This window comes from Spermophilus citellus (genome assembly GCF_964194105.1).
Source record: "Spermophilus citellus genome assembly, chromosome: 13".
Lineage (NCBI taxonomy): Eukaryota > Metazoa > Chordata > Mammalia > Rodentia > Sciuridae > Spermophilus > Spermophilus citellus.
Window position 1 is genome coordinate 95,830,204 of NC_138193.1, and position 19,107 is coordinate 95,849,310.

General features: G+C 49.0%; 1 protein-coding gene across 1 annotated transcript; it reads right to left on the reverse strand.

Annotated features, from left to right (window-relative positions):
• Nucleotides 1-1,830: 1,830 nt before the first annotated feature.
• On the reverse strand, nucleotides 1,831-18,701 carry SLC35F6 (solute carrier family 35 member F6). Its single transcript, XM_081265585.1, has 6 exons — nucleotides 18,504-18,701; nucleotides 8,024-8,096; nucleotides 7,239-7,410; nucleotides 6,757-6,969; nucleotides 5,926-6,036; nucleotides 1,831-4,730 (listed from the first exon to the last, which is right to left on the reverse strand). The coding sequence occupies exons 1-6, from the start codon at nucleotides 18,578-18,580 to the stop codon at nucleotides 4,261-4,263; spliced, it is 1,116 nt and encodes a 371-aa protein (XP_081121711.1). The 5' UTR covers nucleotides 18,581-18,701; the 3' UTR covers nucleotides 1,831-4,260.
• Between the last annotated feature and the right edge of the window lie 406 nt (nucleotides 18,702-19,107).

Genomic DNA, 19,107 nt, shown 5'->3' on the forward strand with positions numbered 1-19,107 from the left:
TAGCTGTTGGGGAATAAACCTATAAGCCAAGAGAGCGGATTGTTTGATAAAATTGAAGAGAGACGTGTGTCAATCATTTTTCTCCAAAGGACAGTGCAGGGGTTTGTGAGTTAAGCAATCTGTCCTGATGTTAGTAATAGTGTGTTTCATGAGTGACAGGTCAGAGAGGGAAGGAGTCCTGGAACAGATCACAATTTTGGCCTGGACAGTGGGATAGGAAGCCAAGGTGGAGATGGGGACCAGGTAGCATGCGGGGCTCAGAACTGCTTCAGCTTCTTCACCCCCAGCAACAAGTGCATCTTCCCTTTTTACTGCCTTTGGGAGAAACCCACCTTAAACTTATTGATTGTAGGTTGAAGGAGACACATTTGCTTTGAATTTTTCAGGGTGAGTACTGAAGGGGAAATTATAAAAAGAATGCTGTGGGCAACATGAAAGGAAAATGAACCCAGAAGGAAAAACTGTTACATTGAGGCCTGTGCCCCACTCCTCATGGTTCTTGTGTGAAGATTAAGAGCAATGGTGGAGCTTCCTGATGAGTCCAAGGCTGCAGGGTGAGGCCCAAGAAGTCCATGGGGTAGCTGGACCTTTAGAGTCATCCCAGGCTCAGGGATGTGGAACCCTGGGACAGCCCTTCTAAAATCCTACAGGAACAAGGGGGACACAAAAGCACAGAAGGCACAAGTCCTGACTTCCTGGGTCATCAGTTTTATCTCATGGCAACTAATTTAAAATTGTGTGTACACTAAAAGAAACACAGAGCACATCACAAATTTCACATTCACTTTTTTAAAATAAGGCAGTTTTAAAAAATAATTACAGGCTACATTGCCCTTCCAGACCATCCCTCCCAAACCCAGCTCCCACTTGTTCTCATCTAGGGTTAGGGCTATTTCAGGGGGTAAGATTGAGATTCACTGCCCTAGGGTGGGACTCAAATGCCCTGTGTCTTAAAAAATGAAAAGAAAAAAAAAAAAAGGGAAAAGAAAAAAATTGACAAGTGTTCCCAATGAAGAAAGATGGTTTATAAACTTTTACAGCTACACACAAAACCTCCTGCTAAATGGGTGCTGCAAGTATGTAGTCAGCAAAAGGCTAGAGGGGCACTTAGTCAAGGCAAAACCAAGAATAACATCCTACAAGTGTGCCAGGGAGGTGAACATGCTCAGGAATACAAAGAACCTACCCCTTTCCAAGGCAGCCAGTGCTTTGGAAGTTAACATTTGACTTCAAGGTCATTCGTCAAGGCTGGGCAGAGGTGAGAACATGAATGCCCTGCTCCTCCCAGTGCTGTCTGCTTGTGAACTACAGTCTGTCATCGGTCCATTCTAATTTCAGGCTTAGGGCCTGCACCCTAATTTCTACTATGTAGGGTTCCCTTACATACTCAGAATGGTAGGCCACAACCAGATACTTCCTCAATCTTCCAGACTCAGCAGCAGAGTAGAGGATGACCAGGAGGACACTGCAAGGCCTCTCAAACCCACCTCCCAAAGCCCCATGTCCAGGTGAGCAATCTCCAGGGGTCTGGGAGACACCTACCTTCAGCATAAATATTTCTCCAGGTTTCCTGTTTTAATCTATAATCGATGTGCACTTGGTATTTCACAACTGTGTGCTGGAACGAAATGTTTCTGTCCCTCTGCATGAAGTTGGTTCTTCAGAGCCATTGTTGCAGCAGCCCGTGAGAGCACAGCCTTACTCTGTGTGCCATGGCAAGGGCAAGCACCCTCCAGTCTACTCTCTTAGGTAATGCTCCCGCCTTTCCTGTGAGATGGAGGCTGGCTTCCCACACCAGATGGAAGAAGCAGGCTCTCAGAGGGAAAGTGATTTGCCCGAGTTTGTGGGGAACTGGGGGTAGGGGGCTGGGGGAGCAGCTCCCTCCTCATGTGCTTCCACTCCTCACCACAAGCTCCTACTATAATCCCTCCACCCCTTCAAACATAAAAATCAATAGTCCCAGCCGGGTGCAATGTGGTGCATGCATGTAATCCCAGCAACTCAGAAGGCTGAGGCAGGAGGATCATGAGTTCAAAGCCAGCTTCAACACCTTACTGAGGCACTTAGCAACTCAGTGATACCCTGTCTCTAAATAAAATATAAAAATGGGGGTTGGCATTGTGGCTCAGTAGTAGAGCACTTGCCTAGCATGCATGAGACACTGGGTTCGATCCCTGGCACCACATAAAAATAAAATAAAGGTATTGTATCCATTTACAACAACAACAAAAATTATATATATATGGGCTGGGAATGTGGCTCAGTGATTAATCATCTCTGGTTTCAATCCCCAGTACCAAAACAAACAAACAAAAAAACCTAACAGCCCCCTTGGGCAGCACTCAAATGAAGGCCAAGTGCTTCCCCAACACCCTCATAAGCAGCCTGCAGTTGAGCACTCTGGTGGGGCAGCCCACAGCAGGCAAGTAGTGCCAGAATCTAAGTGTTAGCTCTAGGCAACTCTATCTGTGGCAGAATGGGATAGGCAAAACCAGGAAATCTGGCTTTGCCTATAATTGGCTGTGACATAGGAAGTTCTTTTCACTTTCTGGGCTTTGGTATCTCCATCTAGACAATGAATAGGGGATTAGGTGATTTCTATGCTTTGGGTACATTAGAGCTTTCCACTCCAAGATTCTAGATTGCTACCCCCAGGACCCTCTTGTGCCCCTTCCCTTTTCTGAAAGAAAAAAAAAGTTCAATACTGCTCATTTCCCCTTTTAAAAAATAAAATCCAAATCAACATTGTAAGGTGCTAGCTTTTCAGACGAGGCAGCTGCAGTCTCCATCACTCTCTGTTCATTTCCTTCTTTCTGTGACATACTGGTTGAGAGAAGCAAAGGCCACTAGGACCTAGAGCTGGTGGACCCAAGAGGCCTCTGACACATCGTGATAACTGGTTCAAATCAGACCCAACCTGAGGGTTTCGCTCATCAAAGGCCCCCTTCCACACTAGCAGGCATTCAGCATTCAGTGTTTCATGTCTGAGTCACCTAGAAAAATGGTTTGAGGCACCACTCAACCATTCCAAAGAGCAATATTGGAATTAAGGGCTGCCTGCTTGCTGGGGGTCCTGATATCATACCTTTCTGCAGGTGGGGGTACCTGGGGGAGGCAGCCAAAGAATTCTACCCCAATGACTCCATAGGGATCCCTATGGTAGGTGAGGCCTCAGGTCAGGAAGCAGAACTAGGCTAGAATACTGGCTCCATGGGAAGCCACTTAGCCTTCTCTGGGCCAGATTTCTCCATTGTGCCACCTCTGCAGGCTGTTACAACAAGTTAAGCACTCTGCACAGTGCCCAGGGTACTGGAATTACTCGGCAAATGCTTTACCCTGACGGGTTCTCTTCAAGGCTAGGCAGCTGGGATGGGGTTGAGATGCAGATGTGCTCTAGGTCCCACCTGTGGCAGAGTTATGCACCTGCATAGCCTGGGGTTCCCCCACATCCTTGGTCAGAGCTAATGGCAGGAGAGTCCCCTTTTCAAACTTATAACTCTGGGCTTCAGTTTCCTCATATTTAAAATACAAGTTCATAAAATGATAATCAAGGACTGCCTGGAATTCCCTTGTAGTCTTTCCCAGACAGCGAGGCCTGTGGAGTGTGAATGAGAACGGAACAGGCACAGGGAGGGGAGGTGTAAGGGGGCTGTTTCTCTTTCCTTGGGTTGGTCAAAATCAGAGGCCCATAAGATGCTGGGGCCAGAAGGCACCAAAGGCCACAGCATGGAAAACAACTTTCCAGAGCTAACAGGCTAAGGAGCACATACTGAGTTTGCAGCAGTTTGGGATGAAACCCAGATCTCCAGACAGGTTTAAGGAATATCTTAAAAGTTTCAGAAAATATAGTACTTAGTTCTGGTTTGAACCAGCTCACTGGTTTCTCTTCTTCGAAGCTTATAATTCATAAGCTAGATAATCTATCATGACAATCTAGTTTATGATTCAGAAATACTATGGTTATAAATCCCTGCCTTTCAAATTCATGATTTAGCTCTAGTACTGCTGGGAGGGCTGGGGTCAGTGACACTCAGGCCTGTGGGGACTGGGTCACACCATCCTGCAGGTAGTGGGGAGAAAAGGAGCTGGGTGTCCTTTTGCCTTCTATGGTAATAGCTGCCCTAGAGGGTCAGTAGGGAAGGGGCAGGGTAAGGCCTTGGGGACAGGGCTTTCAAGGCCCACCAGCCCATGTGGCCTCAGCCTCAGGGAGAAGAGGGTGAAGAGAGAACACTGGGTGGTAGCAGAGGCCCCATGAAAGGCTCAGTTGGTTTCGTTGATGGGAGTCCGGTTGCCATCTAGCAGTCTTTCACGCTCGGCCTCTGGGGCAGGGTGCCAGCCCCTGGACAGGCAGGCCAGCAGTGGGCGGTGCAGCCCATTGTAGAGGGCAGTGCCTGTCAAGAGGATGAGGAAGCCAAGGATCTGCAGAGGGTGGAAGGTCTCCCATCCCAGGGCCAGGCTCAAGGCCCAGATAACCACGGTGCGCAAACTGTCCAGCACCATGCGGGTGGTGGCACTCAATTCTTTAGTTACACTGATGCCTGCGAAGTTGAAGAAGGCAATGCTGCTGATGTTGCCCAGCAGAGCCAGGGCGATTAATGGTTGCTTGCCCAGCTGGCAGAAGGCATCCAGGGCATCCTCTAGTGTCCCCTTGGGGTTTCCACTGAAGGAGCCGGCAGGGATGTAGTACATGGGCACCAGGAGCAGGGAGAGGATCACAAAACCGAAGAGGCCTGAAGGGGTGAGGACGCACGTCACAAACTCTGCCTTGCCCACCACCTCCCAGTTTAGCCCACATGCACTGCCTTTTGGCTCCTGTCGCCCATTCCTGGGATCTGTCCCTTCACCTCTTTTAAAGGTGGGCTCTGGCTGCCTCCTCTCCACCTTAGTCCATTGGCATCTCATGGGACTGAGAATGAAATACATCTTGTATTGTGATCTGGGATACATGTGCACAGGCTCGCATGCGTGCACTCCCTAAACAACAGCTTTGCTACATACAATGCTCTCTGACATTTAAATTCTATTCTATTCATTTAAGAAAGAGCTGTGGGCTCCAATTCACTACACTGTTTTTACAAGTTTGAAAATACAGAGCTCCCTAATTTAGCATGTGATTGGTCTGTAGAAAAGAATTTGTGCCAGAATGTAGGCACTGCTTCATTCATAAAATCTTGCTAGAAAATAAACTGAGTGGAAACAAACAGTATACTTTGTGACGCAGCTGATCTATATTCTGCCATTAGATCCTCTGGCTCTCACTGAGCCAGACACAAATAACCTGACAGGTACCTGTCCATTGGCTACTCTGACAGCACAGCTCTAATCCATCTTGCTAATCTTGTATTTTTACAGCATAATTTTGGTAGTTGTCTTCCTGGCTCAAAAATCTTTGGTGGTTCCTCCTACCTGTCATTTAGTTGCTTGACATGACATGACCCTGACTTACTTAATTCCCGATTATCCCCAACCTATATTGGGGAAACCTATATTGCACTCAAATCCAGCTCCCCAGCCCTTTGCCCTGTCTGGAGTTCTCAGATCCTGCCTGTTGGAATCTGTGGCTCAAAAGCCACCTTCCCTGTCCCAAGAATCTTAGCCTTGCTCAGTGATTGAGACATCACTGAAGCATCAGTGGGCCAAGCTCAGGCACGCTGAGGTCCCTTTTTTCCTGGTGGTCAGCTCCTCTAGGGAGGGCCTGCATCTTACTCATCTTTGTCCTTGACCTCCCCTTGCCTGACACAGCAGGTGTCAGAGGATCCGTCATCTCACATCAGCTGAGGGAGGAAGGTGTGAGAGCAGGAGGCTCATCCCTTCAGTGGTCAATAGCACCTGCCCTGTGATCCACTTGTGCAGTTCATGCCCCATGCTGTCCCCCACTGTGTCCTCCCTTCCAGCCACTCCTCCCAGGCCTGTGCCCACACGCACCCTCAGTGCCCACTGCCCGGAGTGGGTGCACATTGTGCTTGTAGACAAACTTCTCCTCTAGCACCATCTGGATGGCAACGATGACCTGGGCCATGATGATCAACAGGTCCCCTGTTGAAAGAAAGCCAGGTGAAACCAGGGCTGCTCCGGGGCTGGGTCAGGAGGTGATGACAGAAGGGCCCCAAGGACATGACGTGCTAGCTCCTGACTTTGCAAGCCCAATATAGTTCACTAGGCTTAGTCATAACTACCTGTGCCTGATTCCCTGGCCCCTGATGGGCAGGATAGGCCAGCCAAGCAGGGCTGAGACTCCAGAAAGCCCAGAGACGTACCTGAGAGCTGCATCCCAGGAAAGCAGGTCTCTTATGGAGCAACAGGTTTGAGACAGCTGTTTTTGGCTTAATCCTGACTCTGAGTGACCCAGAGCAGACACTTCACTATAAAATGGGCTGTGATGGCTCGCTCTGGAGATGTGGCAGGGCTCCTGTGATGCGGATGGCACAGAGCTCAGTGTCATGCTGGGCATGTGTAAGTGCTCAGTAAGAGGTCTCTCTTCCTGTCCCTGTCCAGCAGTTTGTGATTATGCATCACAGAACAGGACAGCCCCTTCCTTGGGTCTCTTGCTCCTCTTGTGTTACTTGCCACTCTTCCTTAGTGAATTATACCCCAATCCGGTCTCCTCCACACTGACTAATCCCTTGAGAGCAACTGTGTGCCCTTATCCAGTTCCTGCATATGGCAGAGCTTGTATAAGTCTGAGGGACAACCATGTTGGGCTCCCTGGGGAAGGTATGATAGGACAGAGGACCCCTATTACCCCCAAGTCCACACCTGTGATCACTTCGCTGAGCTTGTGCTGATTGTCTTGCTTGCTCAGAAGGTCAGCCAGGCCCACTACCACCAGTCCAGCGATGGTGGCCAGGATGCCCAGCCACTGGCTTGGCACCAGCCTTCGGCCCAGAAAGGCCACTGAGAACAGGCCTGTGAATATGATCACTGCACCCCGCAGCATCTGGAAGCTAGAGGCACTGGTCATGTTCAGGGCTAGACAAGGAGAGACAAGACTGTTAGCTCCTGAGGGCCAAGGCTGCCTGCCACTGAGGGGTTTTCAGGGTTGGAGAAAAGCTGAGCACATAGCAAGTGCTCAATAAATCTTGCTTTTTGTGTGTGTGTGTAAACGCACATGTGTGTGCACATGCAAGTGCATGTGAAAAGTTTGTGGCAGAACAGCAGGGTGGGGTGGGGGTGGCTGTTTGACCAGGGACCCCTTCAGACCATAGCCTTCACTGAGCCTTCTTGACCTGGCTACTCACCCACATACATGAGGCTGGTTCCTGTCATGTCACAGAGGGCTGGAGGCAGGAAAAGAAGGGGATTGAAGGGCTGCTGGGGATCCACACTGGAGACTGACTGCCCTGTGGCTCTGCACTGGAGCAGGTAGAAGGCAGCCAGGCAGGAGAACTCTCCCAAGAACATGCCCACTGCCTGCAGGGATGAGAACCCACAGACTTAGCACTGAAGGGAACTAGGGGACCACCAGTAGCAGTATTGTTTTTTATGTAATCTTTCTTCAAATAGGAGGTTACCTAGAACCCCAAACTGTCAAACCAATAAAAAAAGTTGCTGTGGGGCTCTTAAAATACCCTAAGACTGTGGTAACCTGTGTGAAGATCATTCATCCAGGCCAACCCCTTGTGAAGTTCCAGGTGAAGAAACAGGCCTAGACAGGTTCAAAGACTGATGGAAGGCCACTAAGCAAACTGCTAACAGACTGGGGCTGAAATCTGAGTCTCCCAACCCCCAGTCCAATTTGGGGTATCTTCCAATAATGAGGTCTACCCTGACCCAGTGGTATTCTGGGCTCCTGGAGGATGGAAAACGGGTTTCTTTCCATGTGTTCTGACTGGACATGGTGAAGACTCATGTAGGCCTCCTATAGGACTGTGCCCTCTGCTTGCTTCCAGGGTTACCCTTAGATCCTGGCCCTGCTCTAGGGGAGGAAAAAGCAGGGGAGCTCCATCCCTAGGCCAGGAAACAGCCTAGCTTCAAGGGTGCTGGTCTGAGGCCTGGGAGATGGTGGGAGGGCTAGAGCCCGTACCTGGAGGAAGGGATGCTGGAAGCTGTGCTCTGCGGTCCCTCCGCAGCCCTCGGCTATGAAGTTGTCTGCCCACCTGCAGCAAAAAGGAAAGGTCAGACCCTGGCAGTATGGCAGGATTCTCTGCCAGCCTGATGCCTGTGGAGGGCCTTGTTCCTCCCAGGGCCAGGACGTCCAGACTGAGAGCCTCAGCCTCAGGTGGGACTCCCAAAGGGGCTGGTCTCCATAGAAAGTGGTTTTAACCATTTTCTCAACTTAGAAACATGGGATTACAGTACCTATACCTTTGTAACTCCTAGAAATCAGATATTATCATGTTAGGGCTGCTGTACATATGGTGAAATATGATTTACATTCATTACTCATCAAAATAAATTATATCCATTACTTAAAATTTAACGTATTAAGGAAGTCAGGCCTGATCCAACATGATGAAGATTGGGGCCTACTTTTTCCTCTATTAAGCACAGGGTCTCTGGTCTAATTCCAAGGTGTTTGATCCACTTTTGAGTTGAGTTTTGTGCATGGTGAGAGATAGGGGCTTATTTTCATTTTACTGCATATGGATTTCCAGTTCTCCTAGCACCATTTGTTGAAGAAGCTATCTTTTCACTAATATGTTTTGGGTACTTTTGTCTAGTATGAGGTAACTGTATTTATGTGGTTCTGTCTCCTTGTCTTCTCTTCTGTACCATTGGTCTACATGTCTATTTTGGTGCCAATACCATGCCATTTTTTGTTACAACAGCTTTGCAGTATAGCTTAAGGTCTGGTATTGTGATGCCTCCTGCTTCACTCTTCTTGCTAAGGATTGCTTTGGCTACTGGGTCTCTTTATTTTTTCAAATGAATTTCATGATTGCTTTTTCTATTTCTATAAGGAATGACATTGGGATTTTAATTGGAATCACATTGAATCTGTATAGTGCTTTGGGTAGTATGGCCATTTTGACAATATTAATTTTGCCTATCCAAGAGCATGGGAGATCTTTCCATCTTCTTCTAAGGTCTTCTTCAATTTCTTTCTTTAGTGTTCTGTAGTTTTCATTGTAGAGGTCTTTCACTTCTTTTGTTGATTCCCAGGTATTTTATTTTTTGAGGCTATTGTGAATGGGGTAGTTTTTCTAATTTCACTTTCAGAGGATTCATCACTGATGTATAGAAATACACTTGATTTACAGGTATTGATTTTATATCCTGCTACTTTGCTGAATTCATTAATTAATTCTGGAAGTTTCTTGGTGCAGCTTTTTTGGTCCTCTAAGTATAGAATCATGTCATCAGCAAATAATGATAGTTGAGTTCTTCTTTTCCTATCTGTATCCCTTTAATTTCTTTTGTCTAATTGCTGTGGCTATAGTTTCAAGGACTATGTTGAACAGAAGTGGTGAAAAAGGACATCCCTGTCTTGTTCTGGTTTTAGAGGGAATGCTTCCAATTGATGCTGGCCTTGGGTTTAGCATAGATAGCTTTTACAATTTTGAGGTATGTTCCTATGATCCCTAGTTTTTCTAGTGTTGTGAACATGAAAGGGTGCTGTATTTTGCTTTCTCTGTATCAATTGATATAATTATGATTCTTATCTTTAAGTCTATTGATGTGATGAATTATATTTATTGATTTCAGTATGTTGAACCAACCTTGCATCCATGGGATGAACCCCACTTGATTATGGTGCACTATTTTTTAAAAAATATGTTTTTGTATGTGATTTGCCAGAATTTTATTGAGAATTTTTACATCAATGTTCATCAGGGATAATGGTCTGAAATTTTCTTTCCTTGATGTGTCTCTACCTGCTTTTGATATCAGGATGATACTAACTTTGTAGAATGAGTTTGGAAGGGTTCCTTCCTTTTCTATTTCACAGAATAATTTGAGGAGTATTGGTATTAATTCTTCTTTGTAGGGGCTGGGGATGTGGCTCAAGCGGTAGCGTGCTCGCCTGGCATGCGTGCGGCCCGGATTCGATCCTCAGCACCACATACAAACAAAGATGTTGTGTTCACCGAGAACTAAAAAATAAATATTAAAAAAAATTCTCTCTCTCTCTCCTCTCTCACTCTCTCTTTAAAAAGAAAAATTCTTCTTTGTAGGTCTTGTAGAACTCAGCTCTGAATCCATCTGGTCCCGGGTTTTTCTTGGTTGGTAGGCTTCTGATGGCATCTTCTATTTCCTTGCTTGAAATTGATCTGTTTAAATTGTGTATGTCCTCTTGACTCAGTTTGGGTTGATCATATGCCTCTAGAAATTTGTTGGTGTCTTCGAGATTTTCTGTATTACTGGAGTATAAATTTTCAAACCAGTTTCTAATTGTCTTTTGTATTTCAATAGTGCCTGTTGTGATATTTCCTTTTTCATCCCAAATTTTAGTAATTTGAGTTTTCTCTCTCTTTCTTTTTGTTAGGATAGCCAAGGGTTTGTCAATTTTATTTGTTTTTTTCAAAGAACCAGCTTTTTGTTTTGTCAATTTTTTGAATGGAAATTTAATGTATTAAGGAACATATGTATTACTATATTGTGAATTTGAGAGAGAGAATTTTTAAAATATTTATTTATTTATTTATTTATTTGGTCAGACACATCATCTTTGGTTTTGTTTTTTTTTTTAAATGTGGTGCTGAGGATTCAACCCGGGCCGCACACATGCCAGGCGAGCGTGCTACCACTTGAGCCACCTCTCCAGCCCTATATTGTGAATTTGCTTTTTAATGTTTGACAACTTTGTCAATGTAATTTGATCCTTGGTCTCTCATTTGCACATTTTAAAACATTATTATGAAGAGGTCTATAGGCTATGCCAGGCTGTCAAGGGACTCATAGGACACAAAGCCTCTGGTCTCGAGGGATACTCCAGCCCTGGAGATGACCACCAGATCATCACCAAAAAGCCTGAATGGCCTGAAATGTAGTCATAAAGCTGACCCTAAAGCAGGGGATACATGCATTGCAGTCATGGAGTGATGTCCCAGAGAGCACCGTGGTGGACAGGAGAACTGATCATAGCACTCTTCCCCACTGAGCCCAGAATCCTTCAAAGCATAGGCTTTGGGTAGCTACCATGGCCATTCTGAACTGTCTGCCATCTTTGTAAGAAAGCTCTCTCTCCTGAATTTCATTTTTGCTGGGTGGTTATCTAGTCTAATCTTTCATTAGAAAGCCTTTCAGGTATCTGAAGAGTTTCCAACCTGAATCTCATGGCTAAACAGCCCCACTCCTTCTGAACCTTTTGCTCTGCTAGCTGCTAACTTCTGGAAGTGTATTGGCAGCCCAGGCCCAGAGCCAAACATGTGCTTTGGCCCAGTCAGAGACTGGCAAAAGTGCAACCCCTTCTTTGTGTTGGACATCCTTGGTCCATTGGCACAGCTCAGCCCACACCAGGCAGATCACTTGCTGAATCCAGTCAACACAGACTTTGGAGCCGTTTCCTGTGAGCCATGATCTTCTCTCACCAGAGCACCCCACATGCAGACAGCAGTCTCTAAGATGTGAGGCTAGGGACCGACCTCCCTCCCTCCCTCCTGCAGTGTTGGGGATGTAACCCAGGGCCTCACTCGTGCTAGGCAAGTGCTCTACCACTGAACTATGCTCCCAGCCCTGGGAACTTCTTTCTGTTACATGTTTTTCCCTGAAATATACTTCTAGAGCAGCACATCATAGTGCACCCTACTCTTGGCTTACATGTAACAAGTCTGAGATCCTGAAGGGAGGGGCAGCCTTTTGCTTCCTGTGCCTCCCCATAAAGTGCCATAGGGCCTGGGTTTGGCAAAGATCCTGCCCAGCAGCCCTGGTTTCTCTGTCCCTGGAGCATGATGCCTGGACCGTGGGGCATGACGCAATGGGGAGGCCACTGGATAGTGGTGCCTCCTGGTTAGGGAACACAGGGGAACTGTGGGCTGAAGGACAGACATCTGAGGGAATAACCACAGCTACTTAGAGATCTGAACACACTTCAGGATGAGGGAAGGAAACAGGACAGTAGCAAACCTCACCCAGTAGGAGACTCACCTGCTTCAGAAGGCGTAGAGAGAGAGGGGCAGTTAGGAGGGTTTGTGATTCTTGGGAACAGGGTTGGGGTGATAGTTGAAGGAGAAATAAGGGGAGTGGGAAAATTCTGACATGACTGGTTAGAAAGCAGAGAGAAGCCTGGAGCCCTACATATGCCAGGGGTCCAACTGTAACCAGTTCTAACACCACTGGGGCAAAGAAAGACCTCACTACAGAGCAGAAAGTTCTTTTCTCTGGGAGTTTTCTTCTGCCTGATCTGCTACTGGTTCTGGGTCTTGGGTCCCCAGGCAGGACAGGACATGGCAGGTGAGTGGGGGCCACAGACAGACTATATGGCTTACCCAGATAGACCTGGGAAAGCCTGGGGGAGACAACTGAGTGAAAGAGAGGAGAAAAGAAGAAGCACACCCAGGCTCAGTTTTACCAAGTGTGTAGAGCAGACTCCCTGAACAAGGGAACAAGCCAGAGAGGGGAACTGGCAGGGCTGGAGCCAGGGGTCCTCTAGTAGGGACAAGAGAGGTGCCACCAAGTCCATCAAGGCCAACCAGAAGCCTAGGGCAAAAATTTGGGGGCTGGATGAAAGCCACTTTCTCATCCTGGTGCCACCCAAAGAAGTTCCCCCAGAATAGCAATGGTGCCACCACCTAGAACTCAGCCTGTGCTACTGCCTATGCAGTTTCCAGTAACAACTCACATCCATAGAACATTCGGATTCCACATTCACTGTAGGCTGAGGGTGAGCTCAGTTCTTCCACATCTCTATTTTATTCATTTATTTTTATGTGGTGCTGAGGATCGAACCCAGGGCCTCACACATGCTAGGCGGCGAGTGCTCTACCACTGAGCCATAACCCCAGCCCCCTCTTCCACACCTCTAAAATCCCTGGTCCTAGCACACTATTATGCATGTTTGACATTTGTGGTTTAATGAATGAGATCAAGTGCTGCAGCCCAGAGGCCATGTCCCTAATGAGTCCCACTTCCCACCAGAGCTGGTGGAACAAGCTAGCCAGAGGGGGAAACCTCTTCTGCGGCCTGTCCTTTGTCAGGGGTGGGGTGCTTCATGGAATGCTGGCGGTGAGGCGCTAAGCTCCCTTCTCCCCACGGTTGTCTGGGCTTTCTCTGAAAGGTAGGTCTGCCTGGACAGGCTGGCCTGGCAGGGTTCCCAACAGGGAAATGGAATCACTTTGTATCCAAGAGCCCAGCAGCCCAAGGGATTGGGTGTCAGCAGCACAGTCTTCCCTGCCTTGTCTGTCTCTTCAGGACAGAGTAGGGACACTCAGGCCTGCGGGCACTTTAGGGCAGGAGTCAGGCTTTGGCTCATTGCTCAGGCTCAGGAGGACCCCAGGTCTCACAGATGAGAGCCCAAATTTAGCCTCAGTGTGTCTGGGGATGACAGCTGTGATTCCAAAGGTGGAAGAGCACTTTGCTGTTTGTTGATGTTCACAGATGTTTTGTTGGATGGGCCATGCACTGAAAACTGATTTTGTGCTGGGCCTGTGCCAAGCACCTCTTGTAGGCTGACCTGGTTAAGCTTCACAAGGATCCTCATTTTAAAGGGGGACTCCAAGGCTCAGGTGCAGAGAACAGTTCAGGCTTTTAGAGTTAACAGCCTGCAGAGCTGAAGTCAAACCCTGTTTGAACTCACACTTAGGAGAGGCAGCAGCTTACATAGAAGGCTGTCTTGACTTGCATAGGCTGGATAGGTTTCAGGGACAATCAGGAAACACTGATGAAGGGGTAAGGCACTGAACAGCATAAGTTCTATAAGACCTCGCCCGGACAGGTATTCAGTACAGACCATTTTCTGTTTCTTCTCCCTCTTCACTCCTGAGCAGGAGCCCCCTCCCTTTGTGCTGGGGTCAGTGTGGTTCCAGTTTTGCTCTGGCCTGAAAGCTTCTGGAAGAGTCCATGCTCTGGAACCTACCCTACGTTGAGGAAGTGGCAGCTGGAAGGGCCTAAGGCTACTGCCCCTGCAGCTCCACAGAGCCACAAAATGTGGCTCTCACATGAGGAACTGAGGGCTAGAGAGGGCTTGAGGGTCACAGGGCTCATTATGTGCTGAGTCAGGGTAATACCCAGGAATGATGACACCAGGTCTACGGCCCATCCCCAAGCTTTGAAGTTCTCCTATGATCTTCTTACTTTAGACTCTTCCTGTTCCCCTGTTGGGGTGAGGAGAGGGTCAGCCCTGCAGATAGGTCTCTATTCTCTGAAGATGCTCTTTTCTGGGGGACAGGCTGAGGCCCCATGAGGAAGCACCCTCTGCTGGCAGAGGCTGGCTCCTTTTAGGGGGTTCCTGAGTGTGATGGGAAGGCTAGGAAGTGGGCAACCCTTGCTGGTGGTGACTCAGTCCCTGTGGGCCCTGCCCACACTCATAGCTCAGTGCTTCGGGTCAGGGTGGCAGGCACAGACTGAGGAAGTAGCTGATGTGGTTGGCCCTGGCTGATTGACTGTGTGTCCATTCCTGCAGAACCTCTGCCATTTCTTCCAGCATCCCCAGCTTGTCAAACCCAGTGAGTCAGCGTCTTCCTCTTGCCAAGAGATTTACTGAAGGGAGATCTACAGAAGAACCAGGGCTTCTCCACTCTCTAGGGTATTCCGGAAGAAGGTCCTGGCTTAGGAGATGATAAATGACAATGAGCCCTCTCATTTCTATGGAAGAAAAACTTTCCTCAGTAGATCCTAGTGTCTGGAAAGGAGGCAGATCAGGAATTTTCATGTCCACTTTACAGATGAAGGGATCGAGAGGCCTCAAAGAGGCTGAATGACTCATCTTAATCCTACGGCTTCCAAGCCTCATGCTCATTCCACTATATACCCTGCCCTTCCAACTTGAGGCCTCCTTGAGCTCGCCCTGCAAATCTCTGAAGCAATTCTCCCAAGCCAGTTCATGAAGGGTGGGGGCAGGTACCAAGGGCAAAGTTGGAGCTGTCACAGAATTGACAATGATGCTGCTCTCTAATAGAGGCTGGTGTTACCAGGCAGGGTCCCTGGCCCAGAGATAGAGGAGTCTCAGACCCACATGCCCTCCCTGGCTGGGCATGCCCAGAGCCTGCAGAAGCTGAGGAAGGAGCTGCACCTCACTTAGTGTTTGCTTGGCCCTGGCTCTTCAGATGTGGATCCTAAGCCAGATTCAGGAGAACAGGGCTCTGAAATGGGTGTGAGCTCAGACAGGCAGAACAGGGCTCTACATGGTATGGGATCAGGTAGACAGAAAGGGTTTGGTCTCAAGGAGATGATCAGCAGAAGGTGCTGATGAGAAAAGAGCCATAGAAGGAGAAGCAGCTACTTCCCAGAGAGAGGCCCTTTGCCAACACCCAGGGAGGGGCCAAAGGGTCCGCCTGACTGGTAGCTTTTCCTCCCAGGGCACGTGACATCTCCCAGCAGCCTTCCAAAACTTGCTGAGTGGGCAGAGGAGAGTGCCCTGTGGTAACAGCACAGCAGGTGGCACTTGCTCACTCAGGGAGGGAAGCACCCAAGCTCCTTTTTCAGGCTGAGACACTGCAAGGACTGCCTGAGGCTTTCTGTCTGGACCTTGAGTGTCCCCTGGCACCAGGGGCAAGGCAATCAGGATGTTGGCAGAGACTTGCTGCCCAGGCACAAGGGGAAGGCACCCTGAGGACTGGGAGGGAGATGTCACTTACAGGATTATACCTTCTTTGGATACAGGCTCATCTGTCCCTATCTAGGGAGATGAGAGAAGAAAGCTGAAGGGGTGGGACTTTTGAGCCACTTCAGTCCTAACAAATAGGACCGGACTAAAGTCCTGAGGCCTGGGTGACAGCTCCCATTCTGACACCAACCAGTCCGACTCACCACCTCACCAGCACCTCCTGCTGATCTTTGAAACCATTCTCTCTGAAACTTCTTTTGGGGTATCTCCTGTAAATCGTGGCGATCAGATCAGATGATTTCTAACATTCTAAACACTCTCTCCCCCAGAATGATGAGAGAAGTCTCCAGTCTCTGCACCCCCTCTACCCATAGGTGGTTAAGAGAATGGATTCTAGAGCCACACTACTTTGACTCAAATATAAACCCTGCCACTTGGTAGATGAATTGAACTTGGCAAGTAATTTAATCTTTTTGTACCTCAGTTTACTTCATTGGGGATAAAAGTTTATCTACCTCATTGGGTGATTACAAGAATTCACTCAGTTCACATGAAAGGTGACGAGAGCAGGGCCTGGCACTTGGCAGGGCTGGGTACACTCTTTGTACTCGATGGCTATGCTGACTATGATCTGCACCTGATGGAAATGTGATTTTGTATCAATAATTCACACCAGGGAGTACAAGCTGCTCTTCTTCCTCATTCTTTCTAAGAGCATCCGTCTCACAGTCTGGCCTTAAATACTATTTACGTTCCAACTCTGGGGCCAGTTTCAGGGTAGAGACTCCTGAGAGGCCCCACACCAGGTTATAGGGCAGAAGCAAGACAAAAGGCTTCGTCCTATAACAGACTTGGGAGCCTCCTTCCTGTCTCTCAGGTAGCCTCCAAGGGTGAGGCCCCCTGGGACTGAGGATCCCCTGGGTCTCCCTACCTGACCAGTTTGGAGCTTTTAAAGAAGCCAAGTCAGCATAATGGCCATTTATACTCTCCTTGGGGACAGCAGCCATGAAAGACTTATAGCAACTTTCTGAGCACTTGAGTGAGGCTTTGGATGGTCTAACAGCTGGATGGAAGTCTTGTTCTGTTATGTCAGCTATGGACAGGGGAGTCCTCAGGCTGGGGCCCTTTACACCTCAGTGGTGTAAACTCCAGGAGGTTGCAGTGCCCAGGAGGCCAGAAGTTTACCATAAGACAATAGTTGGTCAGAGACGAACTAGAGACAGAAGTGTGCCATCCTTCAGCAGAAGAGGGGGTACTGTACTGCCATGTGTCTCCTTCATCTCAGATTGTGAGCATTTCAAAGGCGGGGACCTTTTCTTGGCCTCTTTCCCTCCTACACTGTAGGTAACTTATACTCCTCTGACAGAAGTGAATACTGCTCTCCCAGGTTCTCTTCTGAAACACCTTGTGGCACTAATGAAGTATGTGAGATACAAATGTCTCAGCAATTATTAAGAAACAGTCATGCCCTCAGAAGGCTCACAGCCAGTTTCTCAAAGTGTGGAACCCAACAGAAAACCCAAAGGACTTGGAGCACATCTCAGAGGGCAGGAAAGCTTCCATTGGGAATTGCTACATTGATGCTCCTGGCTCTGGAGCCTGGCAGGGCCCAGATGGAAGTGAGGTCTGACTGGGAGAGGACCACTGTCCACTGTTCTTCATGTACAGTGCATGATCCTGGCCAGGAACAGCTGAACTGAACTGGAATCAGTTCAAGTAAAGGCCAAGCCCCATGTTTTGGGGCTTTTAGATGGTGAGCAGAAAGGAGAAGGAAGGCCCTGCCCTGCAGTGGGGCAGAGAAAGTGGCTACCACGGGAAGGAATGGCTTTTCTGCCTATGACAGAGAGGAAGCTATGCTGACTCCTCAGATTCGTGGTGACCCTGTGCTCTCAGTCCCCAAACTCCTGAGAGAGTACCACAGCTGAAATGCCCACCTGCCCTCCCTGTCTGGATTAAGAACACTTATCTTGGGCTGGGGATGTGGCTCAAGCGGTAGCGCGCTTGCCTGGCATGCGCGCGGCCGGGGTTCGATCCTCAGCACCACATACAAACAAAGATGTTGTGTCCACCGAAAACTAAAAAAAATAAATATTAAAAAAAAAGAATACTTATCTTCCTTCCAGGCAGAAACCCTTGATCCTATGGCTTCATTCTGCACTGGTCTCTACCACCTGCCCCTTTCTTTCTTGCCTCACTATCATCTCCTTCTCTCGTAGCAGCAGCCATAGAATGGTATTCCCTGCCCCAAACAATCTTCAATTGACCCCCAGGTTAATCATATCACTTCATTCTTTTTTCTATCTTACTACTTTCAACATGTCTTTTCGCAGCTCAACAGTCCATCTCTGATTATGGGGTAAAAATCCAGCCTAAGCATTTGGTGTTGGATCTGGACTTTCTGTTCCCCGCCTCCAAGTCTCGGTCACACAGAACCCCACCTAAAAGTCAAGGTGCAGCTCTAATCCTTCCTCCACTAGCGGCCGGTGGACACCCACTTCTCTGCTGCCTCAACCTTTACTCTCATTAGTCACTCGGCCTGACCTGCCACGACAATAACTCGCGTGCCCAAGTCCTGGAGCCTCCTCCGCAGGCCCCCAGCTCCTGGAGGGCGGTGCTCGGCTCGGACTCGGACTCGGACTCGGGCTCCGACCACAGCCCTGGGAAGCAGCAGCAGAGAGGAACTGATCCAAACTCCGGTTTTAAGATGAGGAAACTGAGACGCGGAGACGAGATGTGACCCCGAGCCTCGCACCCTTGGGTGGTCCATAAACTGGGCGAACCCATAGCAACAACTCGGAGGGTGGGTGGGGAAGCGCGCGCAGGCCCAGCAAGGCCCCCGCCGGGCCGGGCCCAGACTCACTTTGCCGACAGCGTGTTGATGGAGCCGGTGACGAGCATGAGCCCGGCCAGGAACAGCTGGTATTTGGTCCAGGCCATGGTAGCAGACAAGGCAACCCACCGGAGTGAGCAGCTCCCACCCGGTCACCCGGGGGTCTCGGGTTTGAGCGCTTCCGGTCCGGCCGTCACGTGATCCGCGCAGGCCCCGCCCCGCTCCCGCTTTCCCCGCCTCCAGGAGCACGCAGAGCCTAAGGCGCTCGGCTGGGTAGGCTGCCGACTAGCTGGTTCCCACCGGGTGACTCTGGCGAGCCGGCGCCCAGGCTCCGCCCACCTCCCTGGTTTTCGTTGTTGGGGATCTCAGCCTCACGCACGCTAGGCAAGCGTGAGCTACACCCCAGTCCCGTGGCCTCCCCATTTGTAACAGGAGGCCGATGGTAGGATGCATTGTCGTGGGTATTAGAGCTTTTCGTAAACCATTTGGAGAGGTTGGGCTGAAGGATGTCCAGAGACTAGTCGCGAGGTGGAAATGTCCAGCGTGGGAATTTCCTCTCTCTAGGGTACCCAGGGAACTCCCGGGAGGCCTCGAGGTGTCCCTGGGGATCCCAGCCTGCTCACACCTTCCAGCA

What these genes read in the sequence shown, in the direction of transcription:
- SLC35F6 (XM_081265585.1), bottom strand. Translation starts at nt 18,580, where the DNA reads ATGGCCTGGACCAAATACCAGCTGTTCCTGGCCGGGCTCATGCTCGTC. An exon ending in AACCAGCCTCATGTATGTGG is followed by an intron (nt 6,970 to 7,238) that starts GTGAGTAGCCAG and finishes CTCCTTGTCTAG; the next exon opens with CCCTGAACATGACCAGTGCC. An exon ending in CCGGGCAGTGGGCACTGAGG is followed by an intron (nt 4,731 to 5,925) that starts GTGCGTGTGGGC and finishes TCACCCCTTCAG; the next exon opens with GCCTCTTCGGTTTTGTGATC.